Source organism: Corvus kubaryi, unplaced genomic scaffold, assembly GCF_017639235.1.
Source record: "Corvus kubaryi isolate FWS band 111438036 unplaced genomic scaffold, C.kubaryi_AGA036_p1.0 37353, whole genome shotgun sequence".
In the NCBI taxonomy this organism is placed as follows: Eukaryota; Metazoa; Chordata; class Aves; order Passeriformes; family Corvidae; genus Corvus; species Corvus kubaryi.
In genome coordinates, this window is record NW_024581115.1 from 1441850 (window position 1) to 1467029 (window position 25180).

General features: G+C 41.4%; 1 protein-coding gene across 2 annotated transcripts; it reads right to left on the reverse strand.

The window, feature by feature from the left end:
- Nucleotides 1–652: 652 nt before the first annotated feature.
- On the reverse strand, nt 653–23650 carry TOM1L1 (target of myb1 like 1 membrane trafficking protein). 2 transcript variants are annotated; one of them, XM_042032379.1, is made up of 15 exons: nt 23473–23650; nt 23307–23391; nt 21066–21144; nt 14948–15097; nt 14564–14683; nt 12944–13051; nt 12245–12361; nt 9247–9380; nt 6830–6890; nt 5331–5448; nt 4477–4573; nt 3959–4019; nt 3018–3105; nt 2669–2741; nt 653–1755 (listed from the first exon to the last, which is right to left on the reverse strand). In XM_042032379.1, the coding sequence occupies exons 1-15, from the start codon at nt 23528–23530 to the stop codon at nt 1710–1712; spliced, it is 1395 nt and encodes a 464-aa protein (XP_041888313.1). In that variant the 5' UTR covers nt 23531–23650; the 3' UTR covers nt 653–1709. The 2 variants fall into 2 exon arrangements, with proteins under 2 accessions (XP_041888313.1, XP_041888312.1); XM_042032378.1 differs by lacking the exon at nt 23307–23391 and having other exon boundaries at nt 23473–23643.
- Between the last annotated feature and the right edge of the window lie 1530 nt (nt 23651–25180).

The following is a 25180-nucleotide window of genomic DNA, read 5'->3' on the forward strand; positions in this document are numbered from 1 at the left end:
AGTTGCCTTTAGTCCACTGTCCTTCTAAAAGCTGAACTGATTATGGGAGTTCTCCACCCATTGCTTTATTCTGGCCACATTCTTCAGAAGAAAAGGAGTATCCCCCTGGCAAGTGGCAATTCCATAAAAATGTGGTTTCTCCCCCCGAGTTTTGAACCCCCAAATTTGCACAGATGCTGAGCACATTCCCTCTGTAACACAGGCTCTAACCTTGGTAATTAGCCAATTCCCCTCCATCTATCTGTGCTGCTTTAAACACAGAGAGGTTTCTTCAGCAATCACCCATTATGGATTACACTGGAACAGGCAGTTGGATTTGTTACCTTTCACGGTGGGGGTTCTGCCTATACAACTAAGCTATAGGGGAAAAATTAAAAAAACAATCCACCTCAAATCCTATTTTCAGATGTTTTCTCAGGCTGCAGTCCAGACCACTGCAAATATGCAAGAAAAATTAAGAGTAAAGTAACTCACCTTTTCACCTCAGCTTACAAAACCCCCAACTTTGTCAAGGTTGTGTTTTGAATAGAAGCAAGGGGTTCTGATGGTCCTGCAGCAAACTGCACAGACTCACACTAAAATACTTCCAAAGCTACCTACATTTATGTTTCAAGGAATACACAAATAGAGAAAAAGTTGGAAGCGATGAGAGTTTACATCTCAGCATTTGCTTTTATTTGGGATTTTATGCTACAAAAATTGCAAAACCAGCTGAGAACTTATCCCTTAAACATAAGGAATGTTTAAAATGCAGTTATTTCACAAATTAGCTTATCGGCTATGAACATGAACTAAGTTCTCAAATTTTGTATTAGCTATAAATTCAGAGAACTATACCTGTTAAAGTGCACAGTTTACATTTAGCATTAAAATAGATAAGGCACTTATTAAAAGACAAAACAGTTATTAACAGGGTTAAACAAAATAAATGGGTAACTATTGCTCATCTGCATTGTAGATGATTAATTTTTCCTTCACCAGAACAATCTCTGCAGGGCAGGAACATCAAAAGAAATAACTGATCCCCCTCCCATATTTACTGAGTCAATAAAAGCAACAACAACAACACAGGAGCAAGCAGGTTTTTTTCCTGCTCTGTTAATTATGGATGACAGCACTTTGTGTCCCAGCTTAGGTTCTTCCCAAGACAAAAATCCAACTATACTGTGGGGTTTTTGGAAGAAAATAAAAAAAGAAAATCTGTATTAAGGATGTAGGAAAGTAACACTGCACGTCTTCAGACATCTATCAAGAGGCCAATTTTAGAAAAACATTTTATATATCAAAACCCCCTGATAGATTTCTAGGGAGATGAACACAGACAGCAGTGAGGCCAAAAGAGAAACTGGGTTCTGCAGTTTCTGTGAATGTAATGTCCTTTTTGTTTACTTGTGCCTGGTGTCAAGTGTTACTTCATACACAGGTGAATTTGGAAGTCCCATTTTAAAGGCCCCCAAAATACTTTAAAATAACCATTCAAGTGACTTTGAAGAACACACAGCTGAACATTTAGGACAAATTGTCAAGGTGTAGAGCCAAGTAACTCGTCAACTTGCACACAGCTTAGTACTCCAACACTAATTATTTGTTGTATCAAAATGCAAAAATCTTTTCTGTTATTCACTTGTAGTTACAGGAAGCACTGCACAGGACCAGCACCAGAGAGTATTCAGGAAAGGATTCCACCTCCACCTTCAGTCTGTGTTCTTTTAAACGTCTGTCTTCAGCACATCATCAATTTCTTCATAAATAGCTCTGAAAGAGGAGGAGCAGGGTGACTCCTATATCACATTTCATTTTGACAAAATGCACCAGGGAAATCCTGCCCAAAGTTTACAGTGTAGCTTCCCTTGCAGGATGCCCAGGTCTCCACGGAAACAAAGGGCCAACCTTGCTCTGATGATCTTACATTTAATGAGGCACCTCTGGACATTGTTACTTTTGATCAAACAAGTTTGGGAACAGGACTGCAAAACGCAAATGGCAAGTGCACCACTGTGCAATTACTGCACTAATTAAAAAAAAACAATGGAAGCTTTGTTGAGATTTCCCTACCTCAGAATTCAATGGCTCCTTGGAAATAAGTTTTGTATAGACAGCTCAATTTTTTTGCAATTTCCTGTTAGAAAGGGGGGTTCTGCCATCTGTTAAGTTTTGTATTAGTTCACTGTCTCACTATTTTGGCCTTCTGGAGAGACACAGCATCCATTCCCTTTTGTAGTTTGTATTTAAACTGAGGGTTTTTTTCATATGCAGTAGAAAAACATTCTTTAAAAAACATGATTGCTGTGAACAGGAATTCCTTCTGTTATCTTATTCCAGAACTACCTGTGTTGAAGTTCTATCAGCTTCCTTCAGCAGGACCCTGACCATATTTCCTCCACCTTTCTGTATCACTGGATAGGATTTTTAGTAATTTTGACCCAGGATTACTCCTCCATTTTTACAGATGCCAGTTAATGAGCACACTACAGTTTATTCCTTAATTGTTTATGCCAGAAATACTGGAAGAAAACATACAAAATGCAGCCACTGTCATTTCCATCAGTGATGCAGTTGGTCAGTTAACTCAACCTACGTAGAGAGGTCTGCTTTCCCTCTCAGAAGAAAAAGCCGTTTTGCCTTTGGCACCTCTGAATTTTAAAATTATATTTAAAAAGTTACTTACTCAGTGGGAGCCAAGGGATCAAATTCCATTATCTCGTAATAATGAGGTGACTGTGACTTGTTCTTTGATGGAGCTGAAGAATAAAGACAGGCAGACACATCCAGATTTAAATGAGAATGAACAGCATGATTACTGCATGTTTTTTGTGTCTTCCTGAAAGTAGCACATTATCTGCTATGGATTCAGCTGCTTTAAATGCTAAAATGGACAGGTGTGTAATAGCATCCATGAGCAGTATGACTTTGTCAATGTTTGTTGCTGCTCCTAGTCACTGCCAGTCATTATGTAAAGGCCTTAAGTTCTAACAAGAAAATGAAACGTGAAAGAGGTGATTTGCAGTATTTATTACCTGCTGGTGATGGTCCATTCGATGGCACAGTCTGTCCAGTCTGCAGATTTATTGGGTTCAGAGGCACTGGGCTTAGAAGAGTCGCCAGCTAAGGACATCAAGCAAAACAATGCATAAACAGATTGTTCTATGAGAACTGGTTTGACCTCACTTATATAACTGCTGACTTACCTTTAATCTCTGACTACTGCAGGTAAAATTCTAAGGCCAATAGTTAGCAACCCAATTAATCTTCATTCTCCACACAAACTTCAAAGCAACTTTTAGTGTTCTATAGCACATTTGTATAATTTACTTCTGTGTGATTTGTTACACTACACAGATTCAAACATCTGCTTTGACTTGCAGTTTAAAATAAGGACTGTGCATGTTTGTTTGGGAGCTGCTTCTCATCTTTTTTATTTCATACCACCTTCATAACATTACTTCAAAGCCCCTTCATATTCTTTCCATTCCTTCTGTCATGGGTGTTTCTCTGCAGCATGACATTTGCCCTGCACTGTACTTGGGGTTTAAGTGACTTTTTTGGTGGGCTGTGTTTTTTTTGGGGGCTTTGGGTTGTTCTGTTTTTTTCTTTTGTATGTTTGTTGTTAATATCTTATTTGAGATAGAAAATACACCAGAGTGACATCATGGCAATAAGAGGAGATCTCAGCTTGCTTCGCATAGCAACAAATTAAACACAAATAACAGCAAGTGGTTTCTGCAAATTGCCCTGGGATTGTGCTGGACCCAAGGAAACAGGCTTCCACATTAGGATCTGTGGCAGCAAAAGAGGAAAGTTGACCTGATCACCAAGTAGAATATTCCCTGAGGTATGGAGAAGGGAGCACAGAGGAGATCTTTGCATCCCACTTGGACAGCAGTTGGGGTCAATCCGAAAGTTCTCGTTTGACAGCTGCCAGACAAGAATGATCATCCTGAACCTAAGTATTACTCACATTGCTGTATGTGTGTCCAGGTGGGCTGCTTACATTATTGTTTTGTGCTTCAGCTGCAAATCTAGGAGAGAGCAGTACACTGAATGTAAGTAAGAAATGATCAAAACTGTTTATTCTGATTGTTCATTATTTTTTTGGCTGGTCTGTCTTTCCTGTGTGTCACAACTGAGAGCAGCATGGGCAGATGGACCAGTGTCCAACACACAGGCATTATAAGGACACCTCTCCTGTCTTAAACTCTTTTACTGACCTGTTTCATGTTTCTCCCTTTCCCTGCTGAAAGTCAGGTACATTTATGTCTATTTATGACAAAACAGTGCTGCAGGCAAAGGTGTATTTTGAACCCTCTCAAGCAGTGTCTAGCACAGAGGGAATTTTCACTTGTTTTACTGGACTAATATGTAAAAGTAGTAAATCTGTGTCCTCAGAGCCTTCTATGTTCATTAGATGAATTACAGAGCACTAATACCCCTAAGGATCTGTTATCCATTCCCATTCCTTGATAAGAAACTACTCACGGGGATTGATGAGCTTTTGTAGGAGGTGCTGAATCCAGCTGTGGGTAAATTGATGGATGAGGCCTGCTTTTATCTTCAGGGTGTGCAGATAGGCCATCTGAAATTCAAAGCGATAATTAATGATCATTTAAACATTATCATGCAAAAGTAGCTACTTGTACTTTGAACAGTGAAAGAGTAAAGTTTTTGTTTGGAAGGCCTATAAAGAGTCTGAAATGAATTGCTGTTTATCACATGAAAGGCAAAATTTTAATGACTCTGAAAAGTCTTACATCCAAGATATTTATCTCTACAGCATCAGCAGAGCTCTGCATGGTAGATACTACTTAAAACTCTTTTTGCTATTTGTAAAGGACTAAAATGGAATTCTAGGCATTTATTCCCAGGGGGACATTCACACCTTTAGCTTTAGTATATGGATTTCTCTAAAGTGGGTAAAGGAGGGGATTCTGCAAACAGTAATTCAGGGTACCTGAAGCCAAGTCTTTCTAACACTCCTGAAAAAACTCCTGTTTCTTCCTTCCAAGTCTACAGAACAAGCTGAGGTAGAAACTACCAGAGTGTTTTACAGGCCTCACTGCAATAGAAAACAGAGCATGTTCTACTGCTCAAATCTATAAAATGGGGGAAAAAAATTACTGTTAAAAAATTACAGGCAACCTTATACTACCTTACAGTTTTGTTCCTATGGACACATTTCAATTCTCCTTTTAAGAAAATTTAAGGAACATCCTTAAAGTTAAGGAGTATCTTTGTTTTCTTTCTTACAAGGACCTTCTTGATTCCTCCACTAAGCTCTTGTGGGTTTGTTTTAGGGAAGCGGAATGGAAGGGAAAGAGGCATTCACCACCTACTTGGGCCTGAAGGAGACACTGCAAGGTCACTTTGCACCACTGCAGACACAGGAGATGGAGAATCTATGGAGAGGCCAAGTAGGTCACTTGAGGGAGCAGATGGCTGTTTCCTGTACAGCTTAATATTTGAAAGAGAGAAAGTTATTTTGGGTTTTTCCTGGTGTTCTGTTTTTTGGGGTTTTTTTTTAAGGAACTTACACAGTTTTAAACAAATTACTGTTTTCACAGAATATAAACTTTTAAAATCTTAGTATTAAAAATTGGTAAATAAAAGAGAAGATCAGGACTCTGTGTATTTGAAATGTAACTGATGAAACAAAATAGGCATTTCAGAGAAGATCAGTTTCAAAAAATAAAGAAAACCAGTTCTGAAGTAGAAAATAGAAAGGATTCGATTCTATAAAGCTATTCTGAACTCGTTTAGTTACAGGACTGACATTTATCTTTTGATCGATCCTGTACAATTCTTTTCCTGCTACTTACTTGTGTTAATAAGATTGATACGTACTTAGGAGATTGATTTTTTCCAGTCCCATTTTGGATAGAAAAAAATCAAAATCACAATAATGTTTCCTAGGACATAGAAAAGAGTTCCCTTCCTTTCTCCTGTGAATGTGTTGGAATTAAAAATGTAGCCAGCCAAAGGTTTAATAAAACCCCATGCTTGAATCATACAGGTTTTTTCACAACAGATGAAAAATAAGTAAGTAAAAGATGATGCATTTTAAACTCACAGTCTCCTTAGTAATACAAAAATGCACAGACTACACCATTTGGGCTATTAACTAACCCAACAGTGCATCCATCAAGCAAAACCATCCACCTACATAACCAGAATGTAGTAAGAGGGGTTTTTCAAGAAAAACAAGATCATCTACCTTTTTTTAGTAATTGTCAGCAGTATTTCAGCATTTACAATGCATTTTCATATCGAGTCCTAGATGACTGCATAACTACGGCTTAGCAGAAGCTGAAACATGTGCAAAACTACTTTGGGCAATATAATTCACAACCATAATTATCAATCAATAAAGGACAGTCATTAAAGATTTGCTACAAGCCATTAGTCACAATTCAGAAAAAGCTTTGACTCAGGAAAAAAAATCAGCAGCAAGAGTGAATTCTCAAAGTGCAACAGTATTTCAGTTTCTAGATCATTAACAGAAAGCAAATGAAAAGAACCTATGGTTTCTCATTTTGTGTATGGCAGATAATTGTGCTTAGCTGGAGAGGCAATAAACCAGCATCTGAATAGATCTCTCCCTCATTTTTCTTACCCAAGCTTCCCTCTTAGATTTGACATTATTTGCTGCTTTAGTTACATGAATTTGCATGAAATTCTGCAAGTGAGACTTTAGAAAAATCAGTAAAAGTAGTGTCAGTCTGTTGTCTCCTGTACCTCTCAACTAGAAAATAAAATTCTGCATGTATCAGAAGTGTATATTTCACAAGGAAGAGCAAAAGGAATGCTTGCAGTCCTGCAGTTCATCCTTAATTACCTCCTCCCGCTCACGTTGTATCCTCTGGTTCTCCAGGAAACGAACTCTGTTCCGTGAGAACCTGTTGAAGGTGCAGAGTTAAATGTTTATTCTTACATTCCTATGATGTCCTTCAGAATATGAAACCAGTAATAATCAACGTTTGATTCTCAAAAGACTCCAGAAGCACTGAACAAGTACTCCAAGTGCTGTCCCTGGAGCACCTGTCTCTTTATGGGCAATCTGACTCCCCTTCCAGGGCTGTGGTCCTGGGATCTCCTACACCAACACCAGCTGGTTTGTTCCTGGCCTCACGTTTGGAAACGGCCATCTGCTTGTTCCTAAACAAAACCAAGGCTCCTTTGACAGTGGTTTGCCTCTGTTCACACCAGCTAGGTAACTGTGAACATCCTCTGTGCCAAATCCAGCTCCTTCTGACCACAACACTCGTCCAGCTGAGTCTCAGGAAGCCTTCTGTCCTCAGAGCTCTGGGCATTCCCTCATGCCCTCCCAGGACAAACCACACACCTGTTCTGGCACACAACCCTCTCATTAGTGCAGATCTCTGAAATAATTTTTTTAAAAATGGAAACAAAAAAAAAATCTACCTGCACTTGTACTAGAAGTGATAACACTGCTACTGTGGGTCCAGAGCAGACCCAGGTAGGTGACACTGAGCATCCAGAAGGTCTCTGTGTTTCAGCACCAGAAGCCCCGAGTTGTACAGACAGGAGACTGTTTATCCAACTGCATTTGCTATTCAGGGTCACTGTACTAGGGAGGCCCAGAAAGAGTATAGATGCATGAAGAAGCAGCAGGAAAAAAAAACCTTTCCAGCTGTAGAGCAGAAAGTATTTATCATAAATCCAGAAAGAACCAAGAAGCTGCAGAGACACTAGAGGGAAGCACTGTTACACACATGAGCTGTTGGTTGTACAGTGGAGGTTGCTCTGGATTTAATTTGGATTCTACAATAATAATCAGAAGCAGAAAATGCAGCACGACTCATCCTCCAACAACACACAGCGTGAAACAGATGCAGATCATCAAAATCAGTTGGCCCTTTACACATCTCATAGTTCAGAGGGAGATCCAAAAAACAAATCTTCTGCAACACAAAATGAACCAGATACGTTTTTATACTCATCCACTCTGAAGTGCAGTGGATCTGCACTCAGGAAGACCTGTTACATAAAAACCATAGGATTACTAGAATACAGTAGTTTTCTGTCCAAATTAATCACTCTTTCCATCACCATGTCTTTACTGAGGAATCTGTTGAATTATGCCCACAAGCTGCTATTCACAGTTCAAGGTTCCTGGCCTCACCAGTATTCATCATTTGTAACAAAAATGTAAGCCCGCATCTGACTTCAGTGGATTTACACAAAAGTTGAATAGAATTCCTTTTCTGATTATTAAAAGGAAAAACCTCCTAAAGGAAGAAGTGAGCACACAGTTCTTTCAAGGCAGCTGCTGTAAAATCCACTAACACTACAGTAGACATAAGGGCACATGAAAACTTACTGTTGTCATTATTAGGCCTAAAGTTTATGCCTGACACTTAGAAGAACTAGTGGTATTTTCAGTGCAGCACTCAGAAGAAGATTAAAAAGATTACTAAATTCTATAAATTTGCTAAATTTAATAAAGAACAATTGCACTTGATGCATAATGATTCCTAGAACACTTTTTAGCTGTGAAAGAGATCAACTACTTAAGATGGAGGGGTATCTCCTATTAAATCAGAACACTCTCCAGGAGTATACTTGTGATATTTTGCGGAACAACACTGGAATTCTGAGTTGAAAACTGACTTCAGTTTTGCCAGCATCCAGCCATGCTAGCAGTGCCATAACAGACAAACACCCAGGATGTCAACAGGAGTACTGCTGTGCTTTCATGTGTGAAATAAAGAAACATTTTCTGCTGTAAGACAAGCAGAACAGTGTGTTTCAATCCAGCTGAGAACAGTAAGCAACTCTCCTAAGCATGCAATGAGGCAGAAGGCTGCTCCATGGCCAATTCCTGCAGTAAAGCTGTCAAAATTGTTTAGAAAGGAGGACAAGCATTCTTTCTTGGAAGCACAGACACTTAACAGAGATAAGGATGAGCACCAGCACCAAAGGATTTGTAGCAGCTGTTGACAAATTCACTGGACTCTACCAAAAATTCCAAAATTATTTTTGCGTGCCTCCATCTGATTTCCTGTCCATGCTGTTAACTTGCTTTACCCCACTCTATGGTTTCCTAACTACTTTCCTGAACCATTTCTGAAGTGTTTAGGAGGCAGAAGATACATAATTTTCTCTTTTTGCAATCATATTTCTTTTCTGAATTTAAGGATAAAATCAACACTAGGCATAGGGACCATCTCCCCATTAAGTGCACTTATTCAGGTAGGATTCCAAATGTGAGGAGAAAAGCCCTGCACTTACCTTTCATGTCCCAGGAGGACATTATTCAGATCTTCATTTACTTGTATTAGCTCAACAACCACATCTTCATTCTCCACTGTCACCAGCAATTCCATGATCCTCTCCTGCATCATCCGACAGGTCTTGTACAATTTCTGCCCGAACCAAGGGAAGGAAAAAAATTAAAAATCGTAACTGTGGTCTCTCAATATGTCAGTTCTGGAGATGAATGGTAAGACATTCAAGCACTGCAGTCACAGGTAACATTCCTCAATTTACACAAACCACATGGGTGCCAACCATTGCAAATAGAACAATGTCCACATCTTTGATCTCTCCAGTGCAGGGTCACAACTCCCACCACCACATCACTCCTACCTAACCCCTACCTCTTGATCCACTGTCATTTCTAAAGATATAGCTATCTCTAAAGCCTAAATTACAAATTGCAAAATAACAAAGACACATCTGGGTGATGTGGAGCCAATGTGATTTGATCCTGCTTGAAGCTGATTAAACTCAGCAGGATACTTGGATGCAATCCTGTTCAACATCTGCTTGAAGAAAATATTAGTCTGAAGGTCAGAAGTGCTCTGTGACAAGTCTCCAGCTCTAGCTATTCCTTTAAATGGGAAGTCTGGATAAACTTAATCTATGGACTTTTGAGAAAGTAACACAAACCTTACAGAATTAACAGATAGGAGAATTATGAGAGATTATTAAGCAAAATTTTACATTATTGTCTGGTGAAGTGGAAGACAGTCTGTTTATATTACTCCCCTCTGCAGATTTTGCATGTTCAAAGAAACAAATTCTTTAGCAACAGGAACTTTAATTCAGCCAACATTTTTTCTCACTCACTCTGCATTTGCAAATGCAGGCTGGCTCTGCTTAAAGAAACAAAAAAAACAAAGGAGGGGGAAAATTACTCTATTTGCAAACTACTATTCAGAAATTGCTTTGATATTCAAAGTGATCTGATTTGTCCTCAAAAAATACATACTTCATGTAAATCAATTATTTATGGAAAAAGAAATCTTCACCCCTTTGCTAAATCTGTGTCAGGATTGTAGAGTGCTGTACTTTTCAGTACTGTATCTTCATGGCCCAGGATAAAACACAAAAATGTATTCAGCTTAATGTCTGTAATTACATTTAAAACCTGACTCCACACTTTACTACCTGATACACATTTAAAAAAATGTGTATTTCTTATGACTCCATTACACAGGCAGACTAGCTCTCCTTTGCAAGTGTCAATACTCAACAGAGAAGGAAATTGAGACACTCATTTCAGGCACAGATTTGCCTGAAAACTGGAGTTTTACAATGATGGAGTAGCAGCTGGGATAACAATCATCAGTGATTCCAATACATTTGTGTTAATTCTTACCAGCTGCTGACCTGGACCCAAATTCCTGCACATCCATCCACTATCTGTTCACCATGTCTATTCACCATCCAGTACAAAAGTTTGTTACGCTTCTTGGCTGATCCTGAGCTATTCTTTAACTACAGTTATTGGCCAGCACATTAGTTCCAGTGAAATCTGGTATCTTAAGCCTTGTCCAGCACAGGGTGTGGAAAGGGAGGAGCCTGGCCACTAACGAAGATAGAGAACTGAAAACACATTGCACTGATCAAGTTCACCTTGTTACAGTTTTTATTGAGGGACTGAAATCAATGTCTCCAACTCACTCAAAGTCTAAACAAGCAGCTCTTTTAATAAAGGATTTTGTTCTGTGACAACAGAAGTCCAATCCAAGTAGTGTCCCAAACAAAAAGAGAACATTAAACACTGCTCAAGGAAAAGGCTGGCCATGCCTGATGTTTTGCACCACTTGGTGCACAGGAGAAAAAGAACAGAAAGAACAACAGTGAAAGGAATGAGTTTTCATTCACTCTCCCACATATGGGAACTCCACACCCTGTCCTCAACCTTTTGCCAACAATTTTATTACTGGGAGTGTCAATAAGAATCCACTGGTTTACTGTGGGCAGCTGAATCTGTGCCACATACAGAAATGCCACAGCAGGAGACAGGAAATGAAAGATGAACTTTTTCTGTTTCCCAGCCTTGTCATGGACTGGACTGAGATGGTCAAGCATATTAAACCAGTGTATTCTCAACAGCACCCAGTAAGGGTTTGTTGCACAGGAAAATGTCTATGTTGGGCAGAAGAAGTGCACTCAAGGCTTGCAAAAATTAGATCAGTTCTTCAAAACACTTAATGCTGCAAAACTGCCAAAAATGCTTCCTCATTGTAGCAGTTTGGAGGTAAGGTAAGAAACAGGAGGATGTGGTAAAAGTTTTTTAAGTTCTCGCAGACAATATGAAACCAAAAAGGTTCCATTAACACAGGTCACTATTGCAATGCTAAAGTAATACTGTACTTTTAATTTCTAAACAGAAAAATACAGCATAAGCACATAATATCACAGAAGAAACACGGACAGGTTCACTGTCACATCACTAGACTATTGCAATACACTTCCTTCAGGCTACACTTCAAGAGCACATGGATTCTTCTGTAGCACAGCAAGCTCCCAACCTTTGAGGTTACACACATAAAGCCAATGCTTCATATTCTTTACTGGCCCTCAGTCTGCCTCTAAGGGACTGGTGATAATAAAGAGAGCTCTGCAAACTCCAGGACGGATATGAGAGCATGACTGTGTCATCATCTATTCTCCCACAAGGCAACTGCGTTCAGCTGGAATGTTCTTGGGGCTGTTTGACAGAACATGCTCAACAGAGAACGCTCCATTATAAAATTCCTTTGCCCTTGGAATTCCCTAGAGCTTATATTTGCATTTCAAGCTGTATTGTCCTTTCCTGACTATCGAGTTGTCAAGGGAAGGTGAAGGAGATGAAAGCAAGTTGAGCAAAATGAGAGATAGAAACCTGCTGTTGGGTTCCATTTGTCAATCTAAATTGAGATGTTAAAAGACAAGACATAACACTTTAGAAAGCAACTATAACCAAACCAATAGCCCCTATCAATGAGTTATCAGGTACCTGTAAAAGATTCATATCATCCAGATTTTCAGAGCCAGGAACATTTTCTTTCAATATTGATGACATAACTCTCACATTCATTTTTGCCATATCCAGTTCACTGTACAGTTTCCCAATCTGTTGGAATTCAACAGGAAAATATTGTGTAAGTGAACAGAGCGAGCAGAATAATTCTTACCTCTAATACACACTTTCTTCTCCATTAGGTATAATATGGACTTAGCTAGCATTATTTTATTCTGGTAACACACCATGAAAATGAATGGAATTAGTTCAGCTTTTAAATGTGCAATCAAACTAAGATCCAAGCCTGATAGCACTACTTGTTTTCCTTACAGTTAATCCCTCTCACTGATGTTACTGTTCCTCCTTTTAGTTACATAGGCAAGCAGAAATGGAAGAGAACTGTCCTTTCCTTCCTGCTTTTTATAACAACCTCTTCACACAAGCCTTGTGTGAAAGTAAATTTGGCTTTCTCGCTTATCTCTGAACAAGCTTTTATCAATTTGCATAACAGAATTGTAAAATGTGATTAGATATTCACACACTTGAGTAGTAATTCCACAAACCTAAGACCAAGAACCCAGAGCTACACCCCGTGAACTGAGGGTCACTCCAGTGGCAGCCAGGCTGCTCAAGTCACACATTCACAGCACATTTCAGGTGGACCCACCCTCCCCTAAACCTGTAGTGTTGCACCTGCTCCGGAGTCAACAACAATGTTGGGCCTGTGGGAAGAGGCAGGAAGGAACGTTTGGCAGGACTGGTAGAGGATGGGGATGACTTTGCACAAGGCGGGGGTGAAATCTGTGAAAACACAAAAAAACAGAGCTTGGGTTGAACAAAATTGCAGCAGGCATCCTGCTGAGAGAGGACCATCTCTCAGACTACACAACTGGGCAAGAGCTTCCTCATAATCAGTGCTCCCATGGAATTTGTTGAGCAAGGCCTATTTACAAAAATAAATCTAATGTCTATTTTGTAATGAAATGAAGCTTGGAAATCAAGTATCTTTAGAAAGCGTTTGCAAGTAAATTCCATCACAGGACAAAGTGGGAACGGCTCAAGAACAGGCTAGCAAGGAATTATGAAGTCATCTAAGAGCAAAGAGTCCTTCCCAAAGTGCTAATGCAATTTTGCAATGAAGGACATTTTGGAATGGGATGACACTTGGAAGCAGTAGAAGGGTTCGGGGGCTGAGTGTGGGTCTCTGCAGAAGGTGAACTACAAAAGCCTCCAGGGCTGAAAAGCAGGAACAGTCTGAGAAAGCTTCACCTGCATTGCATCTGAACTGACTGCTAAAAAAAATGCAAATGCAAATCCCAGCCTGCATTACACACTACAAACCCTTCACTTCCTGGAGACTGAGGTAAAAACTGTGTTCAGCTCTGCTAAGATAAACAGACAGTTTGCCACTGATTTCAATTGGCAAGCACCTGAGGTAGACAAAATAATCTCTAATGTACTAGGTGAGGGAAAAAATTAGTATTTATTGAGAGCACTCTTCACATGGCTTGTTTGAACAACCTTTAAATACATAAGCTTTTGTGTACTCCACTATTCAATCAGCAGATCAAACTCAGGATAAATCTGAATTATTCCTGTCTGCACTGATTATAGACATCTAATTCTGTAATTGCAAGATTCCACACAGTGGTGGAAGGCTTTCACAGTGCCCAAAGATCTCGTGAAAATTCTTCTTAAAAAAAAAAAAAAGCAATCTAGAAAGAATGGCATTAAACCATGTACTGTATTTTCAGCTGAAGTTCAATGCTCAAACTATACTTATATTTCATGTCCTAAATGCCACACAACACTACCTATGACATAGGCTGTGCATGGATTGTGCAAAGCTGAAGAGATATGCAGACAATAATCTCTTCTTATAGATTTCTACAATTCTCAATTTAATCTTAAAGATAGATGATGCTCATATTCTGAACAGTACGTGTTTTTGTGAAAATCTTACTCATTTTTGTTGAGGCTTTCAGAAGCTGACAAGTTTGGAGCACTAAGCACTCATTTATTTTGAAGTAAACAACATGCACAGATCTTTCAAAGTCTCAAGACAGAGATGCTTCATTTCTGAGAACATATCCATGAATCTGTACTTGGAAATGAAATAAACTACTATATAGGTCAGGTTTCTTTGTTGTTATCTTCACTGTTATAATTGAAACTGATTCCTGCTCACGTGCTTAAGTAGTTTGGTCATACTCTGCCCTGGAGCATTTAAATAAAAAGCCCAGATCAAACACACCTTCTGTGTCCCATAAAATTAACACATACTGTTTCTGAAGTGTCCTTGTATATCCTCACCTTAGATCCACCTCTGCTGGTGTCAGAGGATGGAAACTCCACTCCTTTCTTCAGCAATTCTAGGTAAACTTCTTTTACTTCGCTCACATCCACCATCCCTTGGAAACCTCGTGCCCAAACCTGGTTTTGAAATATCAGGGACAGTAACAGTCACAGAAATGGTCAGTCAGTGGGTCAGACAAATGCTTTTAAAACATGTCCTAAAGACAGGTCATTCCCTTCTTCCACTCTGGAAAACTCCATTCAGTGCAGCAGGAACCACAACAGCTCCAAAGTTAAGGCCTGCTTTAGGAAGAGGTTCCCAGGATTTAAACAGGCTGCACAATTAAACATTTACAACACAGCAGAGACACTTTGAACACTCACAGTTTACTCCACACTCACCATGATAAAGGTCAGGATTTTCTCCTGCATATCAATGGGCAGGTTGTATCTTGGGTTCAGCAGTTTCACCAGCTTGTCTTTGCAGAAATCCTTCTTCACAACTAAAGACTGGAATCTTGGGCCACAGTTCTCCATACACATCTCAAGCAGCTGCACATACAAAAAACCTTTGGTTACACAAAGAATAGGGGGGAAAAACCCCACAACTTGACTGCTTTTGTTTCTTTCTGTTTGTTTCAAGGAACTATGGGGAAGAGTAGGAATGGATATGAACAGATTACTGCTCACTAGAATGCCTGATGAGGTTACTTCAGGGGAACAGCAGCTGCCTGCGTGCTCTGTGATACCCGCACAGTTCAAAGGAGCTGTGCCAGCCAGAGTGCCACTGTTTTTAACAGAGAAGCATGGTCACACTTGTTTCTATGTCACAGCAGTTACTGAACACAGTACCTTAACAGCAGGAAATCTGCCCATATCTTAAAAAAGTTACTTTTACAGATTTAGCAATAGAATTAATTCACTGCCTAGCACATAGGTACCCTGGTCTGACAGATTCTGAAGAGCTCTGCAGGAGAAGAAAATCAAGATTACTAAATGCCTGTCCTCTAATCTGCCCTGTAAGTGAGAGACTAATGATAAAATAGGAAAGAACAAATTCACCAACTTGGAGCACAATTTCTCCATGCATTTCAAAGGTCACATTGATTTGAAACAGATGAGCTGAAATGTTCCAGTTGTCAGATTCATCTTAATGAAGGAAGTCTACTTCCAAAACCCTGCTTGAAATGCTTAGAGCAAGGATCCCTGTAAGCACTGCCTTGTCAAACACAGCAGGATGTGGTAAGGACATAACACTTCTCCCTGGTACATCTGGAGGTGGCTGATTGTAATTCCCATTTTCCAGAAGAGATGTCAAAAACTGCCATTACATCTCAGTCACCTGGGACTTGACAGGAAACTCGGGTCAATCAGATCAGCTGCAGAATCAGGAACAGAACTCATCTCACCTGGCCCAAATCTGAAGATGGATGATGACCCACAGAGACAAAAATGGTCACTCTTGTGCTTCTTTCTCCTCAACTATAGTTTCATTTTCCCTCCCAACATAAGAGGGAAGATAGAAAGGTGGAAGTAAAGGGCTGACATTAACAAAAGGCTGCAAAATTTCATGTGTTTTGAGACAAAAGTTCCCCTGAATCATGTAACAGACAGGACATATTCTCAAAAGGATACACATATTTAAAGGGATGATACTGTGATCTTGATAAAAGTATGTTAAATATACTTTCTATTCAGAGCAGACTACATTTGACTAAGTGAAATCATTTTAGTAACTAATTTTCTAACGTCAAGACTCAGGGATTTTTCTCTCAGTGTGATCAGGAACTTACAGGATAACAGGTTTAAGACCAGAAGAAAATATATTGCCAAAATGAAAACAGGGTAGAACAAAGAGACACTGGCAGACTGCTGTGCAAAAAGCTAACTGAAAGATAATTACAAAAATATCTTGGCTCGAAACATTGCTTTTCATGGAGAGTACATGAAACATAGGCAAATAAGCAAAGTCATTTGCCTGTGCAGTACTTCAAAGATGGTCTGTGTAAAATATTTTCAACCCAGTGCATGGCAAATTTGTTATGGTACTCCCTATTATTAATTCTCTATTTAAGGGACTGAGTATTTACCCGCTAAATGAAAGTACTGAACGAATGATCTGGATCTTCCACTCGATTATGATACCCCAGCCCACTTACTCAGGGTAAAACTAAGCTGGTATAAGAAAAAGGAGAATTTGACTCCATTATTTTTAACTGGACTATTCATGAACAAGCCACTTTCATGCTAATAACACCTTTCATTATAATTTCAGTATGGGTATTTATCATGCAAATAGGACTCCAGTGCAAACACGACTTCATAGTCGCAAGCACTTCCACTGAAGGAACAGATCCAAGCTGGCCAAGCCAACCACTGCTCCATACAGCACAATGGGAACTCAATAGAGACACGTTTTAATAACAAAACTGGCAAATTAACTTCAATCAAACCATTAAACTTCCTGTCAATAACAAACAGGATGTGAGAAGTGCTGGAATTGACAGAGCTGCTGTGTTCCAGGATAACTGATCCCAGATATCTGCACTGAGCAAAATGGGGGCAAACGGTGTAATCCAAGGCCTCTGGTTTACAGGACTGAATCACAGAACTAAAATGATAAAAGGCATCTACAGAGAAGTGAAGCCAAACTGAGGCAGAAACAGAAAAGTGAGAAGTTGGTGAGTATAGCAGAAAGTCAACGATGTTCCTTATCAACAGAGACCTCACCCAGGTTTCAGGACTCACTGCTCATCTAAAGCAGCCAGGTTTGGTCCATAAAGCTGAGCAATGGATGCAGCTTGTGATGGACACTTCTTAGACCCAAGGTGGCTGCAAGAAAACCCAGATGAACGGTTTGTTTCTTTGCACTTCAGACTCAAGGGGAACAAGCCATTAATCCATGTCCAGGATTACACTCCACTGAACACATCCTAATGCCTGCCCAGCCGACATTTGGAACTGCAAGATGCTGTTTCCAAGGCCAGCATTTAAACCAAACCGGTATGAGCAGCTCTTTCAGCTGCCACTCATCAATTACAGTGCAGGGGCTGGGTATATTTGATCAAGGTTCAGCATTTCAAAACCACTGAATTTTCAGAAGTCTTGAGTTTTTCAGATTTCACATTTCAAACACGGAGATTTGGATTTCTTTTGCCCCCACTCAATGTCCTCTTCTTTTTCTCTTTGTCAGCATATACCATAAAGTATAATAAAATTGAGTAGTACTCTTTCAATTGAGGAGCTGGAGGACTCTCTCATGTTTTTGTTTTTCAGATCCTCTGCTTTGTGAAATGTTAATTAAAAAAATTAAATCTGAAGGTCACATGTGCCATGCTAAATTTTTTCTGCATCAGAAAAATTACATGTGATTAAAAGGAAAAGTAGAAATATTCTTAGGAAAAAATACCCTTCAAAATTTAATTCTAAGCAATTATAGAATGGCTTATGTTGGAAGGGACCTTAAAGATCAACTAGGTCCAATTCCCCTGCCATTCACTAGATCAGGTTGCTAAGAGCCCCATCCAACCTGGACTTGAACATTTCCAGGGATGGGGCATCCACAATTTCTCTAGGAAAATGACTTCCTTTAAAATATTTTCCAACAATGTAATACAGAGGTGAAACAGTAATTTAATCTTAAATTTCTGCCCACTGCTTTGAATGCTGGAGTGAGAGGGATACATTCAAGAAACAATTTCCCCATGTGCTGTTCAGCTCCTAAGACCTTAGAGGTATCAGAACTGGGGCACTGCAGCAAATGCTTTACAAAACCAAGGGAGACCTATGGAGGTAACTGAACAGCTGTCTCACTGTTCATTACATAAACAGAATTTATGCATCTAAAGTCTACCAGTAATAAAAAGTCAAGTAACACACACACAGTCTGTTGGATTCCTGCCTGAAAGCTCTAATCCTCTTCACTCTGATTGTGCAACCTCCAGCACCAGCCCTGATCTCTCCGTGTTATCAAAGGCCAAGTATGAGGCAACTCCATGGCCTAACACACAAACACCTCCATCCATGTGACTTCACAAGAACTTCAGCAGCTCAGAGCACCTGAAGCCAAGCCACAGCCAGCACATTATACAGCTGGCACTCAGCCTTCTTCCTCCAAGTAAATAAAGAAGCATCCAAGAGCAAGGAGGAGGAACACACTGTTGAGATTTAACCCATCTCAGTAACAGAATCAGGCCTAACATGTGCAGTTGAGCGGCTTCCATGAAGACTTTCACACTCCACTCTGTGTGTACCCTCTGGGAATGAGCTCCTTAAGCAGCTTCATTAGAAATATTAAATTCTAGAATGTCAAGGTGGAGTAGATAAAAGTGGATCAAAGTGCACTTCAAAAGAAATGTGATTTGTAGATCCTTCTTAGTTGTAGCTAATGTAGGTAGGAGAGACAATCTGATGTAGAGTCTCAAAAGCTGGAGGACCACATTTACCGTAAGAAATACAGGCATTAACAGTTCATCCAAAAAGAACCCTTATTTTTGCAAAACTCTGGGAGGAAAACAGTTTTTAAGAGATGAGAGTTGCACAGGGAGGGAAGGGCTTGTGTTTAAGGAATTGAAAATTGGGTTTTTTTTCCACTTGCAATGAATTGCTGTTGTCAACCAAGCATTTCAAAATGGAAAACAGGAACAATTTCATTAAGGCAATTAAGAAGATAAAAACAGAAGATACAGCACATGGGAAGAGTGATGTGGGAAAGGTAAAAGCCACACATGGCCAGCAATGAGGTCATCAAAGGAAAGATTTTACACATGCTAAAATTATGGCAGTACTGGTAAAAAAAGAAAGAAAAATGAAAGAAGCCAGAGGCAGAGGGAGAGGCAAAGCATAGAAGATCTTATGTAAGATCTAAACCCAGAAAGAGAGAGAGAGTTAGAGGAAAGTCTGGAACTTACTTAAATTTAAAAAAGGAAACAAGATTAAGGAATATAGAGAGAAGAACTCTGCGGACAGAAAACAGCAGCTGGGCCAAGAGGATGTGACTGCCTGGCAGGCAAGTTACAGGTGTGCATGGGAGTGGGTGAGGACAGAGAACGGGGCTGAACAGGACAGGAATTGCACTCCCAGCTGAACCTGCTGCATGCTCCATCTGCAATACAAACTTCCAGGTCAGTGTGGTAAAGTTCTTCCTTGGATACACCCAGAACAAGATCCTTCTCCCACTTTTACATACTCAAAAGCTAAGCTGTAATATCACCTTGGGTATATCTGCACTGTAAATGCCCAGGAAACAGCTCCTAAACCTACACCCTGGATTAGCAGCAGAGACTGTGTCAGATAATCAGAACAGGACCTTGCTGCAGAAGGGCTGCAGGAGACAGACCTGATAGAGGGATTGCAGGTACAGTGGAAACCCAGTGTTTCCATTATGCAAACACACAGAACACACAAAAATGTGACTCATGAGACAAGTGGAGGAGGAAGCAAGGGAAGAAGTGCGGAAGTGGAGTGAGCTGAAGGTCTATATTGACATGTTTAACACAATTATCTTCATCTCTAACTTGTCAGGAGACACTTGGGCAATTGCTAAGCGAGCTACAATTTGGCACTATCCATCACCCATCTTCCTTAATCACTTCGCAGCATATCTTGATATAGATAATGATTTTACACAACAAATAGCAAACCCATGATTAATAGTACTCAAAGTGACGTAGACAGGCCTCTAAAACCTCAAAAAAGGAAATGGTGAAGAAAATACTTTTAGCTAATTAATGACAGACTAATATCCTCAAGACCTTAAAATACAAATAATATGACTCTTGTCACAGATGCACTATTGGTAGCCAAGAGTAATTCAAGTCAGAAACTCAGGACTTAGGGCATTATTAGAACTTCCTGCGTTAACATACTTGGTAAATCTTAAATTGACTGAAATCACAACACCTCCCCAAACCCAGGAGCAGTTCAGGAACACTGTCAGATTCTAGAGGCCAGGTTATGTCAAGTGAGGATATTCCCAGACACGCCAACCTTTAGCCATAACATTTGAATTTCACATAGCTCACCCTGCCACTCCCTTACTTAACTCACCATGGTTACCTTTTCCTTCAAGTTTATCATTTATTTGTGATAACATTTCCTTCTACAAAGCAGGTATCACGTATTCCACCACATTGCACACTGTGCTTAGTTTCACTAACCAACTAACAGGGTGAGTAAGAGAATGGTCAAATGTAGCTTTTATGTAATATCCCAACCTCCGGGTCTTTCACAAACAGGTGGGGCTCTCACAGAGGGACAGTCACTGGAGCAAATAAGAACTATACTACTTTTACACAGAACAAGTGAAAAAAAACCCAACCCAAACCAGAATTTACATCATCCAGAAGTCCATGGAATGCCACCAAACCATCTGATCTGAGCTGTGGCAGTGCTGTATACACAAACAACAAAGACTGAAAACATCCTGCAGAGTTGTGTCAGGGGTAATTTGCATGCCACCTTATCATTTAGAATGTTTGCCTTCTTAGTGTCTAATTAATATAAACATAGCTGTACTTACAGACAAGGTAAGCCTGATCTCCTTATGGTTACAGTTTTTTGAAAGCTTCTTCTTCAGTGCTTTAACTGCATCTTTAGGCCTGTGACAAGAAATTAAGAAGGAAAAGTTACCAGTGAAGTTTTCTAGTTCATAACTTCATCCAAGAACCAAAAATACCAGCCTGAGATACAGGACCAAATCTGTCCCCTGTGTTTACACCCACATAAACCAGAGCAATTGCCCCATTGATTTCAGCAAAATCTCTTCAGCACTGAAGTAGAGCAACAAAGCAGTGAATCAGGTTTGTTACTGCAGACTGCGCATTACTCCAAAGATTTGTGCAGAGAAATAAAGTTATTCTCCTCTGCAAAGTCTGTTACAAAATAATATTTTTTCACTGCTGTACAATAGAATTACTTATCTAGCTTTTATTGCCATGAAAGGGAGTATCAATTGCCAGCTGTATCAAGAGTTGACTGGTACTTTTCAAGTATGATGCAATTACAAAATATTCTCCTGGGAGTGCTGTCAGGAGTAGGGGTGTCATGGACAACTTCCAATCTTATAATTGCAGGATGCACTTAACTCATCTGAGTAATTACCACAGATGGATGGATGGACAACCCATTCCAGCCCAGAGATAGGGGTATTTCTAACCCAGCCATTTTCATTTCTATATATACACCCCGTATCTTTTAACTATCTGTGTAGGAGGAAAAGGGTGGAAGATGGTATCGAGCTTATCACATGAGGGAAGCAGTTTTGCCTCGTTAATATGGACTATCTATAGTGTACAATTATTAGGGCCAACCCAACACTCATGATCAACATAAACAAGATGTCCTAACTTCTCTTTAGGATCTCTCCAGAATCCAAGATGGAGCAATAGGCACAATGTTCCACTAAGATAAAACTAAGAAATCTTTGTTGAAAACATTTCAAAGTCAATGAAATTAAGTGGGTGTTTACCATTACTGCATTTCTTAGTTTGAAGTGCTATACTTCATGAAAAAAAAGAAAAAAGAAGAAGACATTTCTCTATTTTTCTTAATCTTATGTCATACCCAGGCACATCAGTAGAGCATAAAGTGATGGATAGGAGCATGAGAGTGGAGAAGAAGTTTCCCTTGCAGAGAGCTGTACTACAATTGCACTCCTGCTTGCTTCCCTCGCTGAAGCATCTGGAAATGCTCTGGTCAGAAGCTGTATATTGCAATAAAACAACCATATGCCTAATTAGATGCAGCAGTTCTGCTGCTCCTACTATCGTGTTACAGACTGTGACTAGTAGTAGCTGCCTAGAAGGAAGTTACAAGGAGTTCCTCTGCAAGCCTAAGCTGTGCACAAGAGGAAATAGTTTATTAAAAAAAGGCTCTGTTGCATGGAAACTTTACATAAAAACTGAGGGTCAAAGTGTGCTGTTGCTTATGGCAATAACCAGAAAGAAGTAATTATTACTGACATTCCAAGCATTAAGAGCCACGGGTGAGAGTGTGGAATCCAAAACAATGGGAGGAAAGAAAAGCTGATACAGAAAAAAAGACACCTGTGCAGAAAGTAAAGCATACTCCATTGTCCTGGAGAATATGTTATGTATTAAAATATGCCACTGCTAGAACTGAGTTCTTACAATGCAAAGCTGAAGCAGATCTTACATAAGGACGAGTTTCCTTTTGCCCCCCTTTTACAGGTGGAAACAAGGAAGCTCAGAGCAACAAGTGGCTGAGCAAACCTGGATGTGGCCGTTCAGTGCAAGAAAGCACCTCAGTCCTGGGAGCCCTGGGTGCACACCGGGACGGAATGGATCCCACTGCACAGGACCCCAGCTCTCGCTTCACCCCTGCTGCGGCACAGCCTGACAGAGACACTGCACGCTGGGGAACTCGAAGGCAAAAGCCCAGAGTTTTAAAGTGTTGCAGGCAACCAAGTGCTCAAAGCCTTTTTCAAGGTGGGTTTGCAGGAGTACCCGTTCAGCCTGACAAGCGTAACAGGTTGTACAAAACATGTCAAACTCAGGTGAGAAACCTCTGTCACCGCCCTTCTCTAGCGTGTGTCTATAGGGAAGAACCTCCGAGCCTAATCCTCGATGGCCCCGCGAAAGGCAAAGCTTTTCCTTGCGGACTAAAGCTATCTGCTCCCTGCGCTATTTCGTTTCGGGTCACTCAACATCAGCGCCCTACGCTGGCTGCTCGATGTCTCCCTGCCCTCGAGCGACGCCGGTGCCACCTCCGCGCCCCGCTGCCCCCGGCCCCGCTCGCTCACCCCTCCTCCGTGGCGCTGATCACGTCGCAGATGTGCATGAACTGTCCCCACTCCTCCGTCTGCAGCGACCCGAGCGTGGCCCGCTCTGAAAGGCCAAGGGGAGCCGCGGGTCAGCGCCCGGCGGGGACACAAGGGCGGCGCGGGGGCACCGCTCGGGGCTACTCACCGACCAGGCTGCCCACGGCGGTGCCGAACGGGTCCCTCGGAGCCCTCCCGAAAGCCATGGCCGCTGCCGGCAGCGTCCCGCGGGCTCTGCGGGGCGGCAGCCCCGGCCCCGCCACCGGATCCAGCCGCTCCCTCCCGCTCCGCCGGGCGCTCCCTTCCTGTGCTGGGGCGGGGCCGCCTCCAGGTGCTGCCGTGGCCCCTCGAACCTGGTCGCGGCACCGCCCCGCCCCCGCGGGGCTGGGTCCTACCCGGGGCTGGGTCCCACCCGGGCATCCCCCGGGGTAGGGCTCCCCCCGACACCCGCCTGGGATGCGCTCCCACCGGAGCATCCCTTGGGATACGGCTCTCCCCGACACCCGCCGGGACAGGGCGGGGATGCCTCCGGATCGGGCTCCCCCCGATCGCGGGGTCAGCGGCGACTCGGGGTTGGCCGGGGCTGCCCTGTCCGGGGCTGCCCTGTCCGGGGCCTCCGGCAGCCGAGCCCCGCCCGGCAGAGCCGCACGGACGGGTCAGCCCCTCACCCCGGCCCGGACCCAAAGCACCCCCTGACCTCCCCGGGTCACACAGCCACGGGCTCATTTTCCTGCCCCATGGCCCGGAAACCTGCGAGCCCCCCGCTCAAAGGCAGCGGTGGCTCAGCCGGCTCCCGGATGGGATTTCACAGCTGAATCCACGAGGAACTTGGCGTTTCGTGAGGCAAAACTCAGAAACACCCTCAGAGCCCCTTCTGCTGCTGGTACCACGCTGCACCCCATGTGCAGACACAGTTCAAACCTCTGCAGCCACCGCTGCGCAGCCCCCGGGGCTACCCCTACTCCTGCAACCTCCCTACAGGTGCTCTCAAACCCCCACATTCTTTTTCTGATCCACACATTTTAAAAGAATACACGCAAAAGATCTCAAAGAAACGGGGAAAAAAATCCGAACGGTGCATCCAAGTTACACTCATAAAGTCATCCTTTATATTCTGCAGCAACCACTAACACGTTCCTCCTTGCCACATACGCCTTTCCACATGTGGGACTTCCTTGCTACAATTACTGTCAAAGACTTCCACTGTGTCACTTCATCACAGGCCTGACTGTATCTCATACCTGTACAATACCGGGGAACGAATAGAGGATGAATGAAAATTAAGATCTCAGCTGTAATTTTTGTTGGCTGAGAGTTGTAAATATTTCAGCATCAAACACACACGGAATCATATTAACTAGCATTTGAGTACAGCTTAATGAGTCATACAGTCAGGACACGATATAAGTAAATAAATTATTTGCCTGACAGTAGAATTTAACGGATTAACAAAGCTCTGTTTGCACTATGAGAGTTTTTCCTAGGAGGAACTAATCTTACTTTCTTTTGCGTTTTGTACAACTCTGTGGCCCCATCTACTGGATGGTTTTAACGGGAATGGAGGAGAAAACCACGTTTTTTTGGTGTACCTGCAAGTATCTCTATGAAAAACAAGTCATCAAAGAACTCCTAGGAAAATTGATTATGTACCATGAATGTAGCAGTCTTTTTCTTACTCAGCCTGTAGTAAATGGGTGGAATTCATCACGCAGCCCAGAATGCATCTCAATTTTCCACACTTCTGTTATCCTGTCATTTGGCTAAAAGCCAGACACCAGCTGTCAAAACAGGAGTCCATTTATTTATTCTTGTTTGCAGAATTTTGAAAGGCATCTTCTAAACTCAGGTGTTTAATT

Coding starts and splice junctions, on each gene's coding strand:
- TOM1L1 (XM_042032379.1), bottom strand. CDS start 23,530: ATGGCTTTCGGGAGGGCTCCGAGGGACCCGTTCGGCACCGCCGTGGGC. Junction 12,362..12,943: donor TGTTGTTGACTCCGGAGCAG/GTGCAACACTAC, acceptor GAATTCCAACAG/ATTGGGAAACTGTACAGTGA. Junction 6,891..9,246: donor GTCCTCCTGGGACATGAAAG/GTAAGTGCAGGG, acceptor CACCTTCAACAG/GTTCTCACGGAACAGAGTTC.